Below are 25457 nucleotides of genomic sequence, written 5' to 3'. Positions count from 1 at the left end.
CATAAGTAGAAACAATCAGCCAACTGCCTGAACTAACTCGACAGATGATGACTCATAAGATTGCCTTTCCTCAGACACACAGCCCCATGCAAAAGTATTCATAACCCTTTAAATGTGTCACCTTTTGTCAAATTACAGTGACAAACTTTGATACATTTTAATAGAGTTGAGACCAGTTGATATTTATCAAGCTCCCCAAGAGAGCGTCTACAACTTTTCCAGGATATTACAAAAGATCTTAAAACAATATCTAAAACACCTCTGGCCTCAATTAAGATGAGCGTTGATGATGTGTTCTACAGCCAAAACCAACGGTGATCTAAGAGAATATAAAGGTTTATCTTACATTTATATTCAAATATTCAAACATGACTGACTTGTCGCAGATGGAACCATGGACTTGGTCCCTTAAAAGAAAAACCTGAAGGATCAGCATCAGCTTGTGACCGTTAGCTTATCTACACGTTTTGATCGCCTGTCAAGTTCCCCACTGTGGACAATAAAGGGTATTTATATTCTACCCTATAAGACTTATTGAGAGTTATCACAACTGCTAGATTGGGGAGATTTGTATCCTTAAACAAAATACTCATTTAAAACTGTTTTGTGCATCTACTGTGTTATCTTTGTCAGATAATAACATGTATTTAATGATCTAAATGTTTGATTAAAATGAAATGATTAAAAAATACATTTTCATGGCACTTTGTAGGCTAGCTTGGCTGCAATGTTTCCATTAAATTACCTATTTAAGGTGGGTCATTAACAAATTATATCTATAAATATCTATATGTCGTGTGTTTAGTAGCCTGGTTTTGTTAAGATGTCCCCATGTAGTCAGGGGCTGTGGTTGAGAAGATAAAAAAAACACTTTATCTTATCACTGTAATGATATATATTTGTTTATTTTGACTTTATACAGTCATCCCATTTTGTGGAAACCAGATTGAGCAACTTTGCATCAGCATCCATCTAGTTGGTGAAATACACAAAGGTATCAAATTGTTTTTGGCACTTCTACTAACATAGCTATAGTTTATACAAAAAAAAAACTAACTTGTATATCCTGGGAGATTTTTTTTTTTTTTTAAATACACAAAATTCCACAAATCACAAATGTGCTTTTGCTTTCCGGAAAAATGGAAATCAAAAGCAATAACAAAATCAAACAGCAAGAAATATTTATATTCAAATTCTTTAAAATGTAAACTGGTGTGTTTGCCCCAAGAAATCTAGAAAGTATCTGAGACTCAAATCCTCGACGACAGCTGGAAGAGACACACACGAGGAGCGACGACCTTAAAATCCAGAAGAACAGTTTCGATGATGAGCTCTTTGTGGTCGTTTTACCTCAAACGTCACAGAAGAGATCAGCAGAAAATGGCATCATTAACTTATAGCAGCAGGAGAAAAGAAAAAACATAACGATGTCGACATTGACTTATAAAAATAGAAAAAAGGCTTCGACATCACCAAGATTTAGAAATCGTCGGCATAACGCAGATTCAAATAATCGTCCTCAGAAGGATGACGTTGAGAACAGCTGCAAAAAGAGGATAAGCTCAGAAGAGAAGACAACATTAAACCTAAATGCTTTTAGTTCCACTTAAGCCCTTCTTACATGACAGAAAATATCATTTCCATCCAGGAAACCAAAACAGTAGCAGCTCTATATAAAAAAAAAACGGTTATCTTGCTCTGATTCTCCATTTTTAGCGACTGGAGTTGCCTTTATGGGTTCTGGTTTACCTTCACTTGACGTTTATTTTCTTTTTGCTGTGATAACTGTAGCATCAGAAATTGACCAAAAGTGGCGGCAAAAACATTCAACCGTTAAGACCATTCAGTTCTCCTCTCCTCTGAGTCTGCGCTGCTGAGCCGCTGAAACTTTCCTCTGTACAACACCAATGTTCATCATCGAAAGGCCAGTCAGCTCATCTCCTCGCCAATTCCTCGTTGATGATGGCTCTCAACGCCAGGATGGAGACCAGGTCCTTCCTATCGTTCAGCATCCGGTACGACTGCGCAGACAGAGAGAGAGAGGAGAGATAGATCAGGAATGTGGTTAAGAACAGAGAACAATTTAAGGGGTCCTGATGAATGTTATCTACCTCAGAAAAGCACTTTTTAATGGCATCAAACTTAATCTTCTCATGGACGGCTCTGGCAACATTATTCCCCTCGAATGGCTCTGAAACAGAAAGATTTACTGTTATATATATATATATAAAGAGATGTCATAGTGATGCTTCTGCAGACACATGATGTTGGGTTCTTTGCAATGTTTCTAATCTGGGTCATTTTTTTATGTTGAGTCAGCTCTGACTGGCGATCTGCAGATCTAAATACTAAATAGTTACGATTTTTTTTATTCTATTCATAAATGCATGGTAACTAAAATGTCATACTGTGGTTTAATGCACTTTAATAAGAAAAAAAATCTAATAATGTTCAGAGACAAAAGTCCCATGCATAAATGTTGATAAATCTGCCTTTGCTTTATTTTACTATTAAACTACAGATTTATTCTAATAAATGATCATCTAAAGGTTCCTTTATTCCAGTCAATGCAAACTAATTTCAGGTTACAGCTAAGGTATAACAAATATTTTTCCTCCACATAATTTTCTATTAATTTGCTTAGATACTACATTACAAAACAGCCATTTTATGCAATGCCATGTTGTGACTCGCTCTTCGTCACAACGGTCAAGTCAGTAGTCTTCCTCGTGATTGTTTAGGCCATAATTTAAGATTTCTGTATCAGAACGTCCTTTATTTGCTCAAATGTTATCCAGTAATTTTCTCAGAAACTAAATTTTGGGTTTTCTTTACCTATAAACATGAAACCACCAAAGTTAACAGGAGATTCTGTGTTAGAATTTTACTTTTTGAAACAAAGTACTGGAATGAAATTTACCTTTTGATGTTATTCTAATCGAAATGTTTAACTTTTAAATAATAAAACAGAAAACTGACAAAGAACATTTCTGGAGTTCAGTTCTGTCTGGATACCAACGAGGTCTAGAGATTTTTGGATTTTAAGTTGCATTTTTAGCCTGCAAAGCACCAGAAATCGAATGTCGGGTTTGAAATTCATTTTTAGTCGTGACGCCCGCAGCGCGGCACGGCCATATAAACGCTTACCTTCCACACATATGAATTTGTTTCTCCACTCTTTAGAATTGGTCTTGGGCAAAACTGTGGCCTGGCGCACAGAGATCACCTGCTTGTCCCAACTGTAACACATCAAATCACAACACGGCTGCTGTTAGAGCCAACCTGGCACCGAGGCAACAGTGGTCATCATTCGGCATCGGTTAGCGGACTACAAGGTCTGCAGACGGTCAAACTCTCCAGGTTCACATTCACATTTCACCTGCATAAAAATTAAAAAGGTGCCATGCGCCTCACTTCATCTTCTGTTTCAATAGAATGATCTCACACTGAAAATGTTTGAAAATCCAGCCTTTAAATTGACTACATTTGTTCATTAGGGAAAATAAAATGACATCAAGAAAGAAAAGGTTTTTTTTTTTTTTTTTTCACAAAATAAATGTTATTGAACCATTTTGTTAAATTTAGCCTAAACGTTGAGCTGATCAGAGTTTCTAGGGACTCCATAACTTTATGTGTGAATATGGTCTTTCTTCTTTAAACCGCTCTTAAAGGTTGGAAAGAAAAGGGAATGTGCCGTTCAAGTCAGGAAAATGTGTGCTGACTTCTATAAGTCAGGAAATGGGTATGGAAAATATATACTCAATTAATTCAAAAGCTTAAAATAACATAAACTGTGACAAATAATGCCAGGTTAGGACTAAAGTATGTGGAAAAAATGATTGAAAAAAGAAAAAATTCCCATTGCCCACTGTAAGAAAAATGAGGGAAAGAGGCGTTGTTCACATGCCAAACACTTGATTGCAAGCTTGCAATACTTTACCGGCACTTTAACTCGAGCTGTGTGCTTTGGTCAAATGAGAATAAAACTGATGAAAACAAATGACCAAATCAGCAGAAACAAAATTAACCTTCTCTAATGAGCATCGTAGGCGCTACAGCTCAGACCTAAATCCTGTAGAAAGCTGAGGGACAGAAAACAGAAGAAACGATGCAGGACTGGTTGATCTGGCGAGAAGTTAAAGGAAAAGATCAAATGCCATTCTGCTGGTAACAGAGGGTGTGTGAAGTACTAACATCAACGTTACTGATGTCAAAAAGAATAATTGTTTTAGCACTGGGTCTTTACGCAAAATAACGAACGCTCTCAAATTTAAGGAGGATTTTCTAAATCTTCCAGTATGAACTTTTGTTTTAAAGTTGTCTTATTTCCTACATCTTTAAAGGAGCTCACAGTGAATTGTTATATTTGTTGTTCTGATCCTGCACAAACACCAATCAATGTGTGGTCACGCCGCAGGTTTTTAGTTCAACTTTTCAAACCTGGCTTGGCACATTCTGCAAATACACGGATCATGTATGTCATGTTAGTGCTGTATAAGGCCAAAGGTCCCACCTGCTGCTGCCCCTCAGCCAGAAACATAAAACCAGAGAGGAGGATGCAGGAAGGTGAGGACAGACGGAAGAGTCGAGAGGGGAGGAGAAAGTTGGCAGGGAGAGATGAAGAACGAGATGAGGAACGGGAGCGAGAAAATGAGCGCGGGGTTCATGAGCCTCACTTCAGCTCCGATACCTGAACCGCGTGGCGTAGTATCTGAGGAAGCCCAGCAGCAGCTCGCCCAGAGACGACTGGTTTGTTGAGGTGAAGGGCCGGACGTGTTTGGGTCCGTCTGGAACCTCGTCTATGTCCATGAGCGGATCAAAACACTCCTGAAAAAAATCAGGACGCAGGACAAGAGGGTCACAGCTGAAACCTAGACATAACCCGCTTAAGTGAATACATTTATATGACTTAATTTGAGTTTACTAGACTCAAGAGCTGACAAATAAGCAGTTCAAACTTACAGGGTGAGTCTGTTGAAAAGATGGGAGGACAGGTTGTTCAAGAGCTGGTAAGAAAACAAGACGTTGTGGAAGTTAAGACAGGCCTTATGTCTGAAAAAACAAAGCAAACATCGGCATTTTCTGCATGTGCGGCTTCACTGACTCTGGAGATAGTGAAGGATCATCAACACCAGCGTGTAGCTGCTCAGCGTCCCTTTGCTGGCGTCGTTGATCTGGTGGTGCCGCGCCCACTTCTTCACGACCAGGATCAGGGGCCTAACCCTGACGTCGGCTGAACGAGTCAACACGGACACAGTTAGCCAAGCGACGCTTTCCCAGTCACAAAAAGCACGGCTGACCACTTCACCCACCGTAAGCGTAGGTTCTCAGCAGGAATGTGTTTCTGATGCCCACCGTGTTGTTGACATTCAGGTCGAACTCCAGAAAACTAACGTGGGGAGGATTAGGATCATTCAGGATCAAACTGGGACGCAAATATGAGCAAGTAATGTACGCCTCCTACCTGCCTCTTTCTTTGAACTTGAGGATGGGAACTTTAGCTTTAATCAGCTGAATCCTCACCAAATATGCTGCCCGTCAAAACAGAGATCACAAGACTTACAGATGCTGATTTTGCAAGAACCTCAAAGCACTTGAAACTTTAAACTAGGTGAACAGCTCCTCCTAGTGGTCTTTAAAATATCTCGCCTATCAGTTCAAAACGTTCATCAGTTCAAAGTATCAGAGAAGAAAGATAGTGAATATAAAAGAGGAGACATTTCATATTTTATTTGTGAAACATTTTGAATTCCACAGCAGATCCACTCAATACTTTATGGTCAATATCACATAATGTCTTGAGAACGTAACCTTACAAAATGTGGAAAAAGTTCAAGGGGGGGTTAATATTTTGGTAAGGTACTGAAGAAATACAGTAGATAAAGTAAAATTAAAAGATTACAGAAGAAAGACAAGATGGTTTCAGACAAAATGTAAAATTATATTGCCTTACAGAGAGACCTGAAATCCCTTTGGAGTTGACGAAGGACATCCAATGGATGTTGGCGTCTCTGAAACAGGAAATGATTTGTCATTTGAATCAAAACAAACGGCGTAAGGTTGATGCAAACGTACATTTCCCGTGACCACAAGACAGAGGTCGGCATCGCTGCTCCGGCAACCCAGTCCACTCATCGAGGATCCGGTCAGGTACAGCCGCGACTCTGACAAAAACACAATTAATGAAAAAAAAAATTTAAAAAAGACAACGACAAAGTACGAGGAAGACAATTAAATCCATTTGAACCAAACCTGGAAATTGTTTCTGGATGTCAACTTGTAGCCGAGCTCGACACGCCTCCTTCCTGTCCAAATCTGAAGTTTGTTGCTGGCAGGCCTCAAACAGGTCCACCATCTGACCGCTCAGCTGGACGCACAAACACATTCGACATTAACCGAGACTAATCATTTCTCAACGGAAACACCTCCAGACTTTACAAAGATCAGGTCTACCTTGTCCTTGACGAAGACCCGAAGGCTCGTTAGGTTTTGTGGTTCGGTGAGCACCTCTGTGTTCGGAGGCCTGGAATGAAACCGTTCAGACCCCACTGGGGCGAACGATGAGGGCTCTCCCACTGCCAGGTTACTATGAGGAATCCATCTTGGAGAGGAGGTCGGAGACGGGTTGAGGCGTTGGCGTTTGACAGCACGAGCACTGTGCTCGTTATAGTGCCTCCTGCAAGAAGCAGAGGTCAGCATGGGCAGAGGTCATTCAGTTCTAAACAAAAAATACTTACTTGCGCCCATGGTTTACACCGGCTGGGGGTGGAGGTAAGGCTGCAAAGACGGGCGGTGCAGGCTGCCATGTATAAGGAGGCAGCTCCACTATGTTGAGAACATTAAAGCTGAAAAAAAAAAAGAGTGGATAAATTATTATTCAGAGCATAAAATATCAAACAAATAACCTTCTTTTTCCCCAACTGTGTATGTGAGGGATTAGTGAAAGTGTCACTTTTATTTTTGTTTTGTTGGTTGTTTTTGGCTCTGTGGTGTGAAACAAGGCAAACAGACAGTGAGTCACATCCATCTATGGATGCGTGTGCTAGTAAAGACCCCTGTTTGAAGATTGTGCACAAGTGATGGATAAACATAACGACGCCAAATATGGGAAGCTATCTGTTTGCCATATGTAACCTATAAAGAAACACAGGGACTGTAGGAAATGGGAAATCGATTGGATAACTTAGACAACATTGGGAAAACAATAGTACTGTGAACCTGTTCAGCGTTTCCCTACGTTGGGCTCACCTGTTAGCAGCTTCAGGTTCTCCGTGTTGGTAGTCAGAATGCCAGGCGGCTCGTGGCGGACGGTACGGCGTATTACTGGAGGCTCCCCGCCGCGAAACAATCTTGTTACGGTGAAACATGCCGACGAACTCCACTAAGCTCTAACATCAACTTTGCTGAAGTTTTAGAGAGAACAAACAAAACATCCAACGGAATCAACTGGGGCTGAGGAAAAGCCCGAACATGTCTAATTGTAGTAAACTCTCAGAAAGCAGGAAGATATGATACCTAGGAAACCGAAACTCGCCGTGCCTGTGTTTGTGAAGCTAACTGGCTAAAAGTTCACCATCATTTAGCAAAAAAAACAAAACTGAATGAGATTTAGGAGAGGAGTACATCAAAGCTAATATGTCACTAAGTGATTAAAACATTTAGTTTTCCACATTCATACTTCCTGTAACACTTACCCAAAGTCCAGATCACATGTAAACAAATCTAAGTATCCCTGCTTAAGAACTTCCGCGTTCATCTGATGACGTAACTGAAATGAATTTAAAGGAGACGTGTGTTTATTTTCATTGAAAAAAATGTACCTGAAAACTAAACTGAAAGGAGGTAAACAGGGATTGAGATTTTGCCCTATTAGATTAGATTTTCTAATCAGATCATGAGGGATCAGCCATTGACCAGCTATGTTTCTGTAATTGGCCTGTGTTTTTATTTATTTTAACTTCTGCTTCTATAAATATGTGGCTTTTAACATTATTTTCCAGATGTGTTGAGCGGCTTAATATTTTATTCCTTTTTAATTTTTAATTTTATTTTATTTTATTTTACGCATTGACTTGAGAATCACTGGTATTTTTAATAACTGCACAATATTATGTATTATTATCATTATTACTGGCAAATTTTGTCTTAATGTAAAATCTGTTATTGTTTAACTGTATCTCTGTTCTATTAAAATGTTTTAAAGAATATAATAAGTGGTAAATGCAATAAAGCATTTTAAAGAATTAACAAACAAAAAGGCCTGGAGTTGGACAAATTCATTCTAAAGCAGCACCAGAATATGGGGATCCTTTACTTTCCTTATGGCCAGACATTTAACAAACATGGAGTGATTATTATATGCCTGGTTTGTCTGAAAGCTCCTTGTAATTATCTTATATGCCAAACATTTTGATTTTATTGCAGACATCCAGTGGAATTTCCTTATTAATATCTAGCCAATATTTACTCATAGGACCAAGAAAGGCTGAACTATTAGAAACAAAAAGTATGTATAAGTACTACATAATCCGTACTCTGATTGGTTATTGTTGCTGACCCTTTCCAAGTTGGGACAGAAAATTAGTGGAAGTGGTCAAATTAACCTGCAGCCTGTGTGCTCCAGTTTACTGCCACTAACAGAACTAAGCAGAATCCTTTTTACGCACAACATTACAGGACTGTCTGTACACACCCTTTAACATATTGCTTGCAGTGCTAGAGAGGTATTCTGAAAAAATCCAAATCAGTTTGATTTGCATGTGGGACGTAAATCAGATAAGTTCAGTAAAATCACCATGGCTGATATTAGCTTATCTCTCCTCCATTGCAATGAACAGAAGATCCAGTTTTAAATCTCCTCCCTCCCACACTTCAGAAAGTCAGTGGAAGCACTGAAAAGCTCATCAGACGTCCTGGATATGATTAATAATTGTTTTTCTTTACCAGCTCAATAAAGACGAGTTTAATATTGACCACAGAAAATACATTCAATTTCTAAAATTATGTGTTAAACCATGAGATTATTGGTGACCCAGAAGAAAAAGGATGTTTTATGCTTGATCATTTACAGATAAATTAGGTATTGTGATTTTTTGTTATTGTCTTTTTTATAATAATGTGATTGCTTCAGTCAGTCACAAACTGTATCTGAAAATAAATATTAATAAATATTTATTTGCAACTAACATGGCTACTTTATCCTGAGTCTCTATTTGTGCTGAGAAAGTGTCCGGAGTTTTACAAACAAAGAAATGCTTTTAGCTGATTTAAAACCAATAAAGACTGATTATCTCTCTGTGCTGGAAGATAAAAAATAAATAAATAAATGTAGCAAAACACAAGCCTGGAGTGATCTTACTCTTTAAGTCCACACTACTGCCTTCTCGGTCGTGTTGTTCAGTATTTTTCATTCTCCCTGACAGCCCCAGTGAGCCCATTTCACCTCGACAAACTTATTTTAAAGAACAAAAAGCATCGAATGGCATCAGTCCCTTGAGCACGGAGAAACGTCACTGCGGAGGATGGTGTGGTGACGTCGGCAGTGGGAGGGAAGCGGATGCATCACCCAGATGTGGGGCTTTTTTGGGGGAGGTGGGGTGCAATCAGGGCTCTGTGGATTGTTGGGGCTTGGATCAATAACACGCTGCAGGAGAATTTAACACGGGCTTCTGTTGGACTTTTCACTCGTGTTCCAGTGGAAGGTGGGGGAAGCGTGCACTGATGTTGCAGAAACATCGGGAGGCAACTTTAAAAGGAAACGCTAATAACGCGTGCGTGAAGTATAGCTGCGGCGTGGACGCGCAGGAGTGGGGGTGTAGCCTGCCAGCCTGTGGTAATAGGCTGCGAGGGAGAGAGAAAGAGTGGGAGTGGGGGCAGACGTGGACGGTGACGCTGCGCGCTGTCTTCTTGCTAATTGAGGATAGTCTTTTCCCAGTTTGAGTTTCAGCAGGGCTTCTCCACCCTTCCAGTGAGGATCTGTAATTTATACAGCAACAGCGGGGCGTCCGTGGGATCTTCTCCATCATCATCACCACCACCACCACCAGCAGCAGCAGCAGCAGCATCTGCGCTGGATCCAGCCCCGCGCTGCCGCTTGTTCTGCTGCTGCTCCATCACCAGGCGACCAGAGGAGAACATCTGACCAGCGGGCCATGTGCACCACGACATGTATGCGTGAATTCATGCGGTGACACAGGAAGGGGGGAATGGAGCAGCTGTCAACGCATTCCTGTAGACGCACCGACGGCGATTCGTTGCAGACTGTCGTGTAGAGAGAGAGAGAGAGAGAGAGAGAGAGAGAGAGAGAGAGAGAGAGAGAGAGAGAGAGAGTGGGGGAAAAAAAAACCCTTCATACGCAGCAGCCCATCCAGCACATTCGCTTTTTTTATTCCAGCGAGAAGCGATCAGTGGTCAGGTGTCGCCTTTCATTTCAACCACAACAATGGGGTAAGTGTGGATAATATACAACCTTATACAAGCTGCGTTCATTTACCTGTTTTTTGGGGGAGGGGGGTTTATTTTTTATTTTTTTAATACATGTTCAGCGTTTGGCATGGATACCTCTAAAGGCATAAATGGACTGGACCTTTATGTGCTTCAAAAATGTATTTTTTTTTTTAAATTACATTTCCTGGACAGCTTTGGGTGGATGTATTTTTGATGTGGAAGTTAGCAGTGTGGCATCGCTTTCAGGCCTCTGATGTGCTACTAAAAAACTCAAAATTAAAGTGGAAAAGGAGACAAAATACACGATAATTCTGTAAAATAAATATAGAAATGAAGTTCAGTGTTGGGGTAGTAGTTCACCATCAAACTTTTATGATTACTTGGCTGACTCTCGACCAGTGCTCTGGAGATCCTCATAAAAATGAAGCACAGTTTATTCTTTCTTATAGCTCCGTAAAAAATATTTTCTGGCTTTTCTTCCCCTCACTAATCCATAATGACAGGTATACAAAAAACAACAAAGCACAATAAAGATAAAAAAAAATTCGGTAAAAGATTTTATAAAATACTATTAAAACAAAAATTGACTGAAAATAAGCAAATTTTTTTTGTATTTTTGTAGAGCAGGGTCAGTGACATCACCGGAAGCACTTCTGCCGTGAAGGGTTAATGAAAGGAATCTCCTCAAAGCATTTTGCTTTGATCACAACTTGGTTCAAAATGATCCCAGAAGATCTTTGACAACATGATCTGGCAATTTTGGTTTGTCCTCGTCCTCCTCTCAAACTGTTTCACTGTAGAAAGATGTTCTCTGATCTGAGTTGAACGTTTTTCTGCAGCCAAAAAGGACACAACAAGTAAACATCTTTGAAAGAGGAAGCTGATTAAGATGTAATAAAGAAAAAATAAGTAAATAAAAGATACAAGTTGATGTTCTCAAAAGGATTCTGATGTGTTGCCTTATGTGATGTCATCGGAGTCACGTGACTCCGATGACATATCTGAGAGGGTCGATCTTTACCTTGATTAAATATCAGTGCACGGCAAAAATAGAAAAAATAACCATGCTGCCCAGTGGGTGACAAGCTGCATCTAAAGCAGGTTTTGATTGATGTTTGAAAAAAAAAAGCTCCGGCTAGCAGCTTTAATTCTGTATATCTGCTTGGAAACTGGAATGATGCACAATTATTTCTACACTGTTATGTAACCGAGCACACATCTACGTACCGGCATCCTTGCTCTGTTCTATTCTCACTCGGAGATGGTTCGGATACGAGCTGTACATCCTGTTCCTTACTCTGCTGGTCTGTGTGGAGAAGAGCATAATGTCAGCAGCAGAGGAATGTCAGCTGAAGCTCCTGAGCTGCACTCTGAGCTGACAGAAAGCCGCTTTCTGTCTCTATGGCAGCACAAGCGGCCGCCGCACACCCCCGTCGTCGCCCCTCCGCCTCCTCCAACCGCAGGCGCCCGTAAGTGAATCAGCCGTGAGCCTCACACACACAGGGGGCGCAGAGAGGGCTGCTCATTTGCATGTCCCCCTAACCCCGCGAGCTCAGCGGTCCGTTTCCTCCACTCAGCCTGCCGTTCATTAACAGCTGTCTCTTGCTCTTCACTGTGATTAATTACACAGCAGGAGGTTAATAATAATGTGGCACGGCCACAGAGCGATTTCTAGATGTCAGCCAAAACTCCTGCATTAACTATTTACAATACACTGGAGAGCCAGCCCCTCCCCTCCTCCCCCCCCGTCCCCCCCCCACCCTCCATCACCCCCCTGGTCGCCCACGCTGTCCTCCTACGGTGTGGGCAGCACATCGTTCAGCCGTGTCCCACTCAGCTCCAGCTCTCCACTGGGCCCTGTCATGCTGGTGACTAACTTGCTGTTATGCAACAGACTCAATGACTCAATTGATCCACAGTGGAATTTATTGTAAACTGCGATCCAAAGCGCTATACGCTGCTGCCAGCCTGTGTTTCAGTATAACTTGCAAAAGCATTTCAACTTTTCCATATTTGACCGCAAACGTCAAATTTCCTGTCACATAAAGTGGAATGCATCGAAGGTGGGAGGAGGAGGAGGAGGAGGAGGGGGGGTGGGGGTGGGTGGGTTCTAGCATGAGAAAATATGAAAAAGTTGGATTGAAAAACGTCAGCAAAGCACCGCATATATGCAGAGGAGCAGATTAGATGAACACACACATAGCTGCGGCTCAGTTCCCTGACTGCCTGACTGGTAATAATGGCAGATAGAGTCATATTTCACTTCCAGACTCGTGGCTCAATACGAAGCGTGTTGGAGCTCTGATAATGGCAGGGAGGGAAACTGCGGTGCAGGACATGCTGGAGGTGATCCCTATCAACACTTCTGTTTTGCAAATGCAATCAGACCACGAAGCGGTAATCCGGCCATTCCCTGCCGGTCAAGCAACTGAAAGCGTCTCTTTGATAACCTCAGTGCACCTTAAATAAGGACTGCTTTATTAAAACTTTGGAAATACGCGGTAACGAGGGGCAGCTTCTTAGTGGTGAGGGAAGGAGAAAAGGGAAAGTGGAAAGTGAGAGTTAAGTAAGTGTTTCACGTTAAAATCTGTTGAAAAAGAGAGCCAGCTGCATGATGAAAGAGGACACACTGAGGGAGAAATAAATCACAGCATTCTGAGGTACAACAGGAGCCATGTGTGTGCAATCTGTTTGGTTTCATGCTGTGAGTCACATCTGTGCATCAAACCCCTGATGCACAATAGGTACCACAGGCAGCACCTGTTGTCATCTCTAGAGCTGCAGGTGTGTGCGTTTGCAACTGTGGGTGTTTTGTGTGTGTGTGTGTGTGTGTGTGTGTGTGTGTGTGTGTGTGTGCGTGCGTGCGTGCGTGGCGTGTGTGTGTGTGTGTGTGTGTGTGTGTGTGTGTGTGTGTGTGTGTGTGTGTGTGTGTGTGTGTGTGTGTGACTGAAGCGTTAGCAATCTGGTTTCAAACATGTGGAGTCCACCCAGACCTCTCATCCACATGTTTGCGTCTCCTCGTGAAAAACTCCATTCCGAGGATGAAAATGTAAGCGTGCATCTCATTGTGACTGTTAGACAACACGTCAGGATGGACCTGTCCTCACATAAGTCATTTAGATGTAAAGTAAAACTGTAAGACGAGGATCCGACTCATCGGGGGATTTTAAGACTGTATATCTGTAGTAAATGTAAAAGAAGGAAAGCTAGGGCCAGATACGTCACCTTTTTTACTTTTACCATATTACATCTGGTCATCACTGTAATTGCAGAAATAATAGTGCACTTTCTGACTTCACAAGAAAAAGTAACTCTCTCACGTTTCACACTTTCAGGTTATTGGATTTGCCTGGTAAAAGGAAGCTTTCCACAAAAGACATGCCATTACATTTCTGAAAATAAAAGGCAGAATAAAACAATGATTTTTTTTTCTATTTACAGTGGACATGGCTGCTTCTAAAAATATATATTTTCTCATTTCTATTCACACCAGATTTTGGTGGATCCGTGCACACTGAATCCAAGAACCCTAAAGTTTAGATCTCAGGTCGAGTCCCTATCAAGTTCTTAAATGTATTTAAATCTAATCTCATGGGGGTGAAAAAACAAACAAACACATACACACACAAACTCTGCCAATTAATATTTTATCAAACAAATATGAATCTAAATATGAAAACATTGTGGGAAAAACTTAGTAAACAACATTAAAAACAGCTGGGACACATACAAAATATGTAAAACCTTGTGATTTTTGTGGGATGTATTTTTTTTTAGTCGTTACTGTTTGCATGGAGGCTTCAAACAAGAAAATAACAGATCATTTTGTAGATTTGGTTGTTTTGTTCCTGATTTCCTGGGTTTGAACATAAATAGTTTGCAGCCGGATGGCCGATCAGTAAAATAATGTATCAGTTCACAGGAGAAACTAGATGCCAAGCGGCATCTTAAAGAAATATTAAAGAAATATTCTGTTGTCTGCTCACGCTGCAGAGGTCTGATTTGATCAGGGGTCAAAATATTACAGCATTTTTCAGAAGAGTTAATTCATTCACACAGAGATCAGAAACCCAGTCAGTGTAAATAGGGCATGATGACAAAAAAAACCTTCTGAAAATAATACAATTAAATTAAATATCTGGCATTCCAGCATCTTCATGGTTAAATATGCTCGTAATTCATCTAAATCCTTAATTTCCTAAAACAAAATAAACATTTGGCAATGTTTCTGGTACAAAACAGCAGTACAAATCAGAGACCAGTAGTAATTATCGAATAAAATTGGTTTGATGATTAAATGTAATTTGCTTTTACAGCTGTTTACATAACAAAAAATAGATTTTTTTTTTAACTACAGCCCATGACAAACTGACTACGCAGTGAAGAACTACCAACATTATCAACACATGCTGATGTGTGTAAGTTGGTTTGTGTGTTTCCACAGCCGTCTACAAGTTATTATCATTATCGTCATTTCACAGAACACACCTAAGAGTGCTCCTCTGTTACAGACGTGAAAGGGTCTTTAGGATGAATTGATCTTTTATTACAGCAACATAACATCACAACCTATAGAAATAATAATAATTTTAAAAAAACCAATCTTCGATTCGTATGTTTACTCAGCGAGAAAGGAAAATAATGTCTTGAAACTTTTAGTACGTATATAATTTCCAACAGAACATCACGATCAAGCAAGGAAGCTTTGGGTTACTTTTAAGGAAAATAACACGCCTATCCTCTCCGAAATTTACAAACTAAGCCGCTTAAAACAGCTGAAAGTGAGACAGATAACACTGAAAACGGATGAAAGGATCTCGTAAAGAAAACCTGACTAGACGTTCTCACGCTGTGGACGTGAGAACGTCCTGCTGAAGACGGGTTTATTTTATGGCTTCTTACATCTCTACGAGAGGAGACGAGCATTGTGGACAAAACTCTACATAACTCCCAATAACCATCTAAAAACTCTCACTTTGCATTTCCTCAAAGTTCCCCAAAATTTCTTTCACCACACAGAGTTGCAGTTTAAAGCTTCCCACTGCCTTCATTCTCCTCTTCTTCTTCTCCCAGGAGATGGAAGGATTCTTCATCACTCCAGCTTCTTCTCTTACATTCATCACCTCCTCCACATTTCCCTCATTTCACTCTCTCTTTCTCTCTTCTTTTCTCACATTGTCCATCTCTCCTTCCTTTATCGCCCCCCAGGCCTCCACTCTCAGCTGCCCTCGTGTTGTGTGTTGCACTCGCCAAACACCTCTCCTCCTCCTCTTCCTCTCTTTTTTCTCTCTCGCTCATTCTTTCTTTCAGTCTGTTAAAGGAGAAAAAGGTGACCAGGCACTTTCTCTCCCGTCACGCGCTGATGAGCTTAAACTTTTTTTTAATAGAGCTTGGAAAAGACAGGAAGGTCAACACACGTCGGAGCGAGCGCCACCCAGGTGAAAAAGAAGTATACTTTAGTATACTTCAAACATACTTAAATTTGTGAAAGTACACGTTAAGTATAATAATTATTAAGTGTACTACCTATAAGTATATCTGAAGTATACTAAAAACACACAATTTCGAAATTAGTACTTTAAACGCACTTAAACATAACTGTACCAAAATACACTTTTAATATATTAAATAAAAGTATACTTTAAATGAACAAAATATGAATGGATATGCATGAATTTTTAAGTGCCTTAATAATCTTTTACTATTTATTAAAATTGCAAACAATAATAAAATGGTAATCATGATGTAATTTTTAAGAAAGTATCCAATCAATTTTCAGATGTGTGATGTAAAACCTTGTAATCAACGGCATTAGCTCCAGTTCATACTCCCGACCAGATGGTGGCGGTATTGCACATTTTCATTTCTTTTAAAAACGCCACAAAAAGAAGAAAAAACTTGAACGCAGGGAAGATAACAGATGCTGTTCAAATTCGCCATTTTTACTCGCATAATATTGTCTTCAAAGTAGAGAGGGCCTTGACAATAGTTACTAATTTTGGTAAATTCAAGCTGGTGACGTCCTAGTCCGAGTTAGACGACAACACAACGGGACAACAAACGATGGAAATGAAATGTGTGTCACAAAAGGAGCCCGGAGGGACGAAGGCTGCTAAGTGTTGTTAGCTGGTGGTAAGTTTGCTTATTAATTATCTTCATTTAATTATAAACAGTGCAGTAAAGATATGTAACTTACGTTGGTTTCATAAATAATTATTTTATCAATTTTATTGTGACTTGTATGATTATTACAATAGGAATCATTCAGCTTCATGTTATAACTGCATGGAGGCTGTTTGTTGCGACTTATACTTTAATTCATAAACTAACCTGGTTTTAATTAAGCTCCATAAGACAGAGAGACTTTGATATTGTGAGGTTGTTGTTTTAACTCGTTCATCAATGATTTTATCTTCAAAATATGTTTGCAGTCTAACTAAGCAAATGAAGATGAAAGAGGAAGCCAGATAAATCAGGTGTTGGAAAACCTAAAGACTTTCTGTCTCAGAAGAAGCTCTGACTCCACCAGATCACCATCCAGCTCTAAGGATGAACCTTCACATTGTCTTCATGATGCAAGTTTGTTTTTTCAATGAGGAGCTAGCTACATTTTCAACAACAAAAACTGGTGTATTAAGCACCAGGTGCTTAATAAACATGATTTGATTTAAAGATAACTGGACAGACTTTTCCCCTTGTTAATCTAACATTTATCTTTCTCTTTTTTTATTTGTTGCTGACTTTCAGGGCCCAGTGATGGACTGGTGACCTGTCCAGGGTGAACCCTGCCTTTAATCTGATGGCTGCTGGAGATGGGCACCACCAGCCCCCCCTCACCACCCTGTAAGGATCAGTGTGTTCAGATCATGGATGGAAAGATTTTAAGGTAGTTTGTCTCCTTAAGTCCACACTTAAAACAGCTTCATAGTTAATGCCAACATCAATGACATTGCTGACTATTTTTTTCTACTTCTAACATAAACAGGCAAAGAAGACACCCAGAAATGTTTTTCCACTCCAGGCATCTGGTCCCAATCATCATCATCAGTTCTGATGGTGTCCCATACATGGCGAGTCCACAACGCCTTAAAATTGTAAGTATTATTTTTTAATTTGCCATTTTTTTGTTCTCTTTAAATACAAATACTTTCTCTGTTTAATTGCTCTATTGTTCTTTTTTGTAGGTTCTTGTAAGGATCAGTGAACGGGAATGTTCTGTCGTTGATCCTCACTTTCATGTTTTATTGTCACCCTTACATTTTCATGTTCATGTGTTCACTTTTGACCTGAACAATTATAATTTGTGTTAAGTTTGTAATGTTTTGATTAAAATTAGACAGTTTTAAAATGTCTGTAATAAAACAATATTTGAATTACCTTGAACATCTTGTGTAATTAATCTTCCCATGTAATTTTAGCCTAAAACAATGTAAGTACTGTAGTGAGTACATGTCATGTACAAAATAGGTACGTAGGAATAAAGACTTTGATGAGTAATTAAAATTGTAGTTTATTATCAATAGCAGGAAATCAAAAATAAAAATTAAGTGTAATTTAAATACATTACTAATATATTAATAGTATATTTAAAAAATATTTGAGTTATATTAAATATATATTTTTAATATAATTCTGAGACAGAATTATTACACTCAAAATATAATTATATCAAAATATAATAATAAAGCTCTGAAATATATTTAAAAAGTATACTTTAAGTACACTTGAAGTTGTTCCAAAAAAGTACATATAGTATACTAAAATATTAGTTGTAATTTAATACTATTTAAATACTACTAAATTATACTAAGCACAAAATTAGTTGTTCCAAAATAGTACAGTTTAAGTACATTGATAAAAGTATACTAAAATATGTTAAAATTTAGTATACTTTTATTTCACCTGGGCATGCTACGCCAGGCCCTCGGCGTCCTCAATTTGATGGCAGACATGTTTTATCAGACGCTTTCTGAGGAAATGAAAGAAAGCAGCGCTATTCAGTCCTTCATTTGTTTCCCTTCTCTTTTCAAAGTTGTGTTGTGGGAGTAATTATTGCTTCTCTGACAGCTGGTGGGTGGCGTTTTGAAACAAAACTGCTCGGCACAGGCCTGAACAACACTGCTGTACGATCACAAGAACCGCAAAAAAAAAAAAAAAAAATTGCCTTGTTCTGTCAAAATTATGCAATCAAATGGGAAAAAGAAAAAGGAGGAGGAAGAAGGAAAAATACTGGCAGTTATCAAGCGGCTACAGCAGGGATCATACAAACAGGCCGTGCTTTAGCATGATGTGTGATGGAGAGAGAGAGAGAGCTGAAATGACTCACAGTACTGCCACTTACACTGCTGTTGATGATTATGATAATTCGTGCGCAGCACTCCACCAGCAGCTTTGTGGAGCGGCATTAATCATCCCAGATTCACTCTCTGACTCGCTATATGCTCTTCCCTTCCCAATCATCTTCTTTGTCTCCCTGTCCAACAACACCTTTCGATTTCACTGTCTTCTCTGTCCCCTCGTCTCTCCCTGTCTTGGCTAATCACACACAGGAGGGGCGCTGCCCTGCTGTTGAATTTTAATATTCATTTATACGGCCAGCCTTTGATGCCCCCCATCCCCTCCGCTCCCTGTCACCCCCACAGTGCAGTGTAAGCACTTCTCTATCTCGTGTTCTGCCAGCGCTGCCAGCCCAGAATATCTCCCTCAGCACCCTGCGCTCCGAGTGTGTGTAACGACTGTAGATATATGCCCAAGAAAGCCCCAACAATGCAGCAACACAGGAAGAGCAAAGTGAGCAGATTTATGAAAGCAAGGTCAAGGGATAACTCGTCCTATTAGAGCGCAGCCAAAGCCACACAGAGGTCAGGTAGGAATTAATGCAGCTAAACTATAAACAACAAGTCTGCTTAAACACGCACACACATGCACCAATGCAGATCTCAAACTCTCGCGCAGTCATGTCATACAGTTCCTTTGCTAAAGCGAAATTTTCCACATGTTGTATTTTATTGGATTTCAGGTGACAGATTAACATAACGAAGTGCATATATGTGAAACTGATGAAAAATGATTTTTGCTTGTCAAAATCTTAAAAGTGTGGCATGCATTTACATTCAGCTTCCCTTCGTATGCCCACTTTTTAATATTTCAGGACACCTGGTCGTTTGGGTGTCTCAGCCAGTTATATACACGTTTATAGCAATTTGTGAAATACGCAGACTTTAATGAGAGTGTTGGTGAACATAAATGTTTGAGTTCTTCCTGGATTCTCAGCTGGATTAAGATTTGGGGTGATCGATCAAAACCAAAGGTCCTTATGTCAGCGTCCTGCAGCTTCATGATGCGTCGCAGCTTCAACACACCTGAATCAAGCAACCAGATCATCAGTTCTGTAGACCTTGACTGGATGCTGAGGAGAAAGTTAACACTTTCTTTATCACAGTGTTGAACCCAGAATAAAACTTTTCTGTGAGCTGCCATTTGACACCCTTGATTTAGAGCTTTCCATTGGAGCCCTCACTGGATGTTCAAGGTTGATGTCCTATTGGATGGTGTCTCAATTTTTCTGCAGCTTCCTGCTTCGGATTGTTCACCCAGGGTGGCAAACAGGCTAGGCACAGGTTGATCCTCGTGATGCTGTTTGTTCACTAATATTCTCTAAAAATCCCTGAAGTCTTTATATTGGGAATAGATAACAGACATGGGAACTCTTTACCCATTTGGTGACTTCTGAGTTAGGGGTGAGCATTCATTATATTATTTATTATGATAAATGCCTCATCATGATTAGAACTTTGATTTTTTTTTTCCACAATAAATTACAATCAATGATGTTTCAAATCCTCCAAATCTATCTGCGTTGTCAGAATTGCTATTTTTGCTATTTTCTTTTCACCGTTTGTTCAATGAGAGTGTCAATAAACATGAATACATTTGAAGACATGATTAAATGCGGCTACTGTGTGTAGTTCAGTGATACTAATCACGCTTCTGCCACCTAAAACCCCAATAAATTACATTTGCATTTGTAAACGGTGGAAATGTTCACGGCTGTTTATGCATGATGTGTGTGAGTTCATGTGGAAACTGCAACTCTGTGGGGTGTGTCTACTGTAGTTAACATTGGCCTACTGTCTATATTTAGCTTGAAACCCTCTGAGTTCTCCTGTGTGACCCTCACTTAGAGCTGCAGGCATTCCCATATCTGAGCACAGAGACGGTGCTGCTTGAAACAGAGAAACGCGGACAGACGGGGCGTGGGGAGGGGGGGTGCCTGCTGCATTCACAGTGCAGGTTCTTTTTCAGCCAGAAGTACGAGAATAAGTAGTTTAAAAGTGAATCCAGTATAAGTTAGGACCCGAACAATGAGAGCAGGGACCGCTGTCTGAGGTGTAGCCATGGAGGACGGCGAGCTGGTGATCAGGCTCCCCGGGCGATCCGACTCCCCACTGGGCAGCAGGGGTTCTGGTGGGTTAGGCGAGACCCTGGTGCTGAGGCACAAAGAGGTTCACCACTTCTTCTTTGTCCCCTTCAGGGAGCAGCCCATCTACAGCACGAGGGCCCACGTCTTCCAGATCGACCCCAACACCAAGAAGAACTGGCTGCCCGCGAGCAAGCACGCCGTCACTGTGTCCTACTTCTACGACAGCACGCGCAATGTCTACCGGATCATCAGCCTGGACGGAACCAAGGTGGGCCGACGCCTCATATCATTACCGGATACTGTTAGTGCATCTCGGTTGATGTCCAGTGTAAATAACTCTGTTAATAAGCGCTGCAATAAACACTAAAGCAGAGACACTTCATAAACATGCTCAGGTTTGCAGGACGTTCCGGGGCCAGAGGGCTCATGATTCATTTTGTCTGTCTCATCGTCTGAACTCGAAAGTCTCAAGTAGATCATGATTAGAGGATCTGAGAGTGAGGAACTCAGTGCGGTTGGGTTTTATTTAGGTAGCAGGGTTTACTAGAAGCAGACTAGAAAGAGAGTGAAGAAACTGGCAGGTAGCCAGGTGGACAACATGATCCAGAAAGGTGATTGTGGCGATCAGAAAGGGTCCAAATGCAACATTTCAGAAAGCATGAGAACTTTATATAAAAAGACAGGACATTTTTTTTATTTTTATTTTTGTGGGTTAACGCAAACACATTTTCATCATTTCTGTTGACACTTGCATTTTTTCAGAAATTTTCTGAAGTGCTTCTTTTGTTTGCTTGCTTTTTTTAAAATGCTGCATTGAATTATTTTGTGTTTCCTCCCCTGTTTCTGCTTCTGCTGATTTTATTGCCACTGATTTTTGTAGATATGTTTTGAGACTCAAGCTTAACTATCGTCTCATATTGGTGAGAAAATACTGGACCTCTAAGTTGTGTGAAAAACACCTTGGCTTGCTGCTATCCATTTCAAATTCATTTCTCGACGCCAACGGGAGCGCCAGCTATTGCATAATCCTGCCGATACGGCAGCCAATTCTTGTCTTTATTAGTAATGTTCTGTAAAGGTGGCATAATTTACCAGGAATTAGAAGTAAACCACATTTCTGAGTAAAGCTGCATTACGTTTCTGTTTTTGGTTGAACTGAAACTGGCATTGGTTTAATGCGTTTTGCTTCTCCTGAAGAAGATCGTTGCACATCAGTCTGGATTTTTCTGTTTCAGTTTTTACCATTGAAATGAAATTATAAATTTGACAATGAAATTGAAACCCGTTTGAGTCTCCACAAGAACTTGCTTGCTCTATGCATAAATAAAGAGTTACGAAGAAGTGGCTGACAGAGATTTTTGTCACTTTTATTATTATCACAATATTTTCACAAAATACTTTCTGTCCATCTTGCCCGTAGCAGAAAGTAACACTTTAAATGCAAATAATCAGCTTGTAAAATGACAGAAAACTATTTAAATTTGCTATTAAAATCTGGTAAGTTGAAAAAAAAAGAAATTAGTTACAAGTTTTAATCTGAAACAGCTTACTGGTTTTATTTGCTAAAATTACAACGTTGTTCAGAAATCTAATTGCCATGCCACTGGATGACCGATAATCTTTTGACAAGAACATTTGTGATCTTTACAGCCTGATTCAAGAGGTAATTGTCAGGGTGGGGAATACCAGAGGGGAAGACCTGTTTATTGGAAAAGCAGACAGTTTAACATCAATTTAACAAAAATAAGACATTGAACAGCAGTGGAAAAAAAAAATCAAAATTATTTGATGCTTTTTAACAAGACGTCATTTTTTAAAATTTAACTGTCTTAACAAAAAAAAAAGATTTTGGGTCAGTTTATTATATGTTTATTTAATATTTCAGGTCATTTTTTGGGACCTATTTATTTTACTTTTTTAACAACAACAAAAAAGCATTCCCTGCTTTCCCAGTTATCTTTTGTATCATATTGGACACATTAGGCTTTTTTTGTCATGCACATTCCATAATCAATAAGATGGAGTTTTTTTTCCCATATAGTCAGGATTTTCATAAAAAAAATGTGTAAAAGCTTTTTAGCAACACAATTTCTACCTACACCAGGTTTTATAAGAAAGAACTAACTTTGTAAAGAGCTAGATGTCTGAGGAATACTTATACTGTATCATAACGCAGTACATTTTGCCCATTAAATTTGATGGGTTCTTTTTTTCTTTGCAGGCAATAATCAACAGCACCATCAGTCCGAACATGACGTTCACAAAGACGTCACAGAAGTTTGGTCAGTGGGCGGACAGTCGAGCGAACACCGTCTACGGACTGGGTTTCTCCACCGAGCATCATCTGGCCAAGGTGCCACTGCTAAAACAAACACTTCCACAAACACGACAAGCCACAAGTAATCTGTTGCTTCTAAGCTTTGCTGCTGGATGGTTTGGTTATCTTTGCTGCCTTAGAGTATTTTTGTATCAATGCACCTCACGTTCTCAAAGTGCTTTCACTGCTTTGTGCTGCAACTTCTAGGGGAAGTTTTCTGCACACATCTAAACTGGTAAAATAGTTATGCATCACCATCACTCAGTAGTAAGCTTAAGCTCATTAAAGGCATTTCCTGTGAATTCTGTTATATACTGAAAATGAAAGTAAAAATAGATGTTATTAGATCAGATGCCGTATTCTACTCCAGTAGCTTGTTTGCGGCGTTCTAAGGTGTTGCGTGCACTCTGAATACGTCTTCCCTCTAGGATGAAGCATCATGGTGGTGGAAGGCAGAAAATGCTGTGGGAATGCTTTAAGTATGAGTAAAAGTCAAGAGAATTTTCTTATTTAACAAAAACAGAGCTCCTTCTTCAGTTTGACTGAATGGGACGTTAATTTGTGAAAAAAGCGATAAAATCTCATCTTTATCAACAAAAAGTGAGAGGAAACAAATCTGGGGAGAGCAGTGCGTATCTTCCTGTGTGAAACACATAATGAAGGAGTATGTGTAAGAGTAGCTATCTAATAGAAATATATATACTTTTTTATTTATTAGCCTCAGTATCGGACAAAAAGTCTGAATGGACACCCTTCACATGTTGCGTTTTTGGCATGTGTGCAGCTTCTGTAAATAAGCACCAGATACAAATGTGGTAAATAAGTTAATGGTCCATAGGACAACTTTCTAACTGATGTGATGCTTTTGATAGTTATTTTAAAATTGTAGACGTCCACTTAGGTTCAACCTCCCAATCTGGATTTATACAGGAGTAATCTACTTAAGATATGTTTTTAGATGCTGTTAAATGCTGAAATATTTTTTTTACCCTCGCTGGTTGTAGCTCTTATTAGAAAACACACAGTTGTTAAATTATTGGGTGTAAAAGGAAGCTTTTTCCAAAGGAAAGCTATTAAATCTCGCTGTGACCTTGTGCAAATGTGATTTGCTCTCATGTTTTCTTTATTCTCTGTTATATTAGGGTGGAAGGAAAAAAATCCAGTTAAAGTCCTATTATAAGCTCCGCTCATCACATCAAAGAAGAATAGACAAATAAAAATAACTTTAAAAAGATGTGACCTTGACCAGACTCTGACAAAAGTGGAGGATTGGAGTAAAAAAAAAAAAAAAAAAAAGTTTGCAGGAATTGGTCAGTAGACAGTCTGGATGCCAATTAGGAAGCATTTCCTCTGAATCAAAGTTTTAGGAAGGAGCTTTAGTTCTCAGCTGTCTGTTGTGAGAACGACTCTGAAGCACTTAAACTCAGAACCGCTGCATTTAGATCACTGCAGCACAACTCTTATGTTACACCAAAGCGAAATGATATCAGGTTAGTCTTTGTAACTGGACTAATGGCCGACACAGGACCGGCTGAAGAGGAGTCTTGAATTTCCTCCTCAGCACTCAGCTTGCTGCTGTACTTACCCTAAATTACTCGGCGGTAGCCGTGTGAGCTATGAACCTCACCCTTCTGGTAAACCAGAGATGTGCCTGTGAAACGTGGTGTTGATATTTGCTTAAAGCCCCTCAGATGAGGTTGCCTTTCCACTTTGGATCGACTTTGACATGACGGGACTAAAATAACCAGAGATCAACATTATTCAGCCTGTTTCAGGAGGCGGGGTTGCAGGAGTAATGCCGGGTTGTGGGTATTGGTCCAGCAGCTTTTCCATATTCTTTAAATCTGCCCTATTAGATGCTGACTTCTTCTCTTATGAACGACTGTGCTGAGCAGATTAAACAACAGTGTAGGATTTAGAGCCAATATTGACGGATGTCTTTCTTGTCCAGTTTGCAGAGAAGTTTGCAGAATACAAAGAAGCAGCGCGGCTTGCGAAGGAGAAGAGCCAGGAGAAGATGGAGATGGCCACGTCTCCCTCTCAGGTAAGTTCAGCGTTCTCTACACAATCACTCCAATCTGAAGGGTTAAATAAGGAAGGACGATAAAATTCATTGTGCCCAGTATTGGTAAGAGAAGTGTTCAGATTCCTCATTTATATTAAAATAATGATATTACTGCAAAAGCACAAAACGCTTCCTACAGCTTGTATGTACAGTTTTGCTTCACGGTATTGAAGTCTTCCAAAATCCAAAATTTGATTTGATTATTT

General features: G+C 39.8%; 2 protein-coding genes across 8 annotated transcripts in view; one reads left to right on the top strand and one right to left on the bottom strand.

Moving 5' to 3' along the window:
- Window positions 1-884: 884 nt before the first annotated feature.
- On the bottom strand, window positions 885-9588 carry tent2 (terminal nucleotidyltransferase 2). 3 transcript variants are annotated; one of them, XM_008418833.3, is made up of 15 exons: window positions 7695-8058; window positions 7249-7403; window positions 6738-6845; window positions 6454-6676; window positions 6253-6367; window positions 6076-6164; window positions 5954-6011; window positions 5465-5531; window positions 5313-5389; window positions 5105-5233; window positions 4963-5006; window positions 4691-4827; window positions 3148-3239; window positions 2112-2191; window positions 885-2021 (listed from the first exon to the last, which is right to left on the bottom strand). In XM_008418833.3, exons 2-15 carry the CDS (start codon window positions 7365-7367, stop codon window positions 1935-1937), a joined length of 1425 nt encoding a protein of 474 aa, XP_008417055.1. In that variant the 5' UTR covers window positions 7368-7403; window positions 7695-8058; the 3' UTR covers window positions 885-1934. The 3 variants fall into 3 exon arrangements, 2 of the variants coding, with proteins under 2 accessions (XP_008417055.1, XP_081466757.1); XM_081610631.1 differs by lacking the exon at window positions 7695-8058 and having other exon boundaries at window positions 7249-7680; XR_014088909.1 differs by lacking the exon at window positions 885-2021 and having other exon boundaries at window positions 2174-2191; window positions 4677-4827; window positions 7695-9588.
- Window positions 9589-9859: 271 nt separating this feature from the next.
- The window catches only part of homer1b (homer scaffold protein 1b), a 33401-nt gene continuing 17803 nt past the window's right edge, over window positions 9860-25457 (top strand). Inside the window, exons 1-5 of one of the 5 annotated variants that reach the window (XM_081610633.1) lie at window positions 9860-10167; window positions 10394-10446; window positions 20981-21137; window positions 23091-23222; window positions 25138-25230. In XM_081610633.1, coding sequence (XP_081466759.1) covers window positions 10442-10446; window positions 20981-21137; window positions 23091-23222; window positions 25138-25230 — 387 coding nt within the window. In that variant the 5' untranslated portion in view covers window positions 9860-10167; window positions 10394-10441. Of the gene's footprint in view, window positions 10447-11761; window positions 11916-18166; window positions 21138-23090; window positions 23223-25137; window positions 25231-25457 lie in introns of those variants that run through there. The other 4 variants (XM_017306661.2, XM_081610632.1, XM_008418838.3 and 1 more) reach the window with 4 other exon arrangements.

The sequence above is a fragment of the Poecilia reticulata genome, chromosome 9, assembly GCF_904066995.2.
Source record: "Poecilia reticulata chromosome 9, P_reticulata-male-v2, whole genome shotgun sequence".
NCBI classification, from domain to species: Eukaryota; Metazoa; Chordata; class Actinopteri; order Cyprinodontiformes; family Poeciliidae; genus Poecilia; species Poecilia reticulata.
The sequence above is the reverse complement of the archived record's forward strand: the minus strand, read 5'-3'. Positions and strand labels throughout refer to the sequence as shown.

Bases quoted from the DNA above. Each gene is read 5' to 3' on its own strand.
- tent2 (XM_008418833.3), bottom strand. From the start codon at position 7,367: ATGTTTCACCGTAACAAGATTGTTTCGCGGCGGGGAGCCTCCAGTAAT. The intron at 6,677-6,737 runs GTAAGTATTTTT...TGCTTCTTGCAG, and splicing joins GGTGTAAACCATGGGCGCAA to GAGGCACTATAACGAGCACA. The intron at 6,165-6,252 runs GTTTGGTTCAAA...TGTTTTTGTCAG, and splicing joins CATCCAGAAACAATTTCCAG to AGTCGCGGCTGTACCTGACC.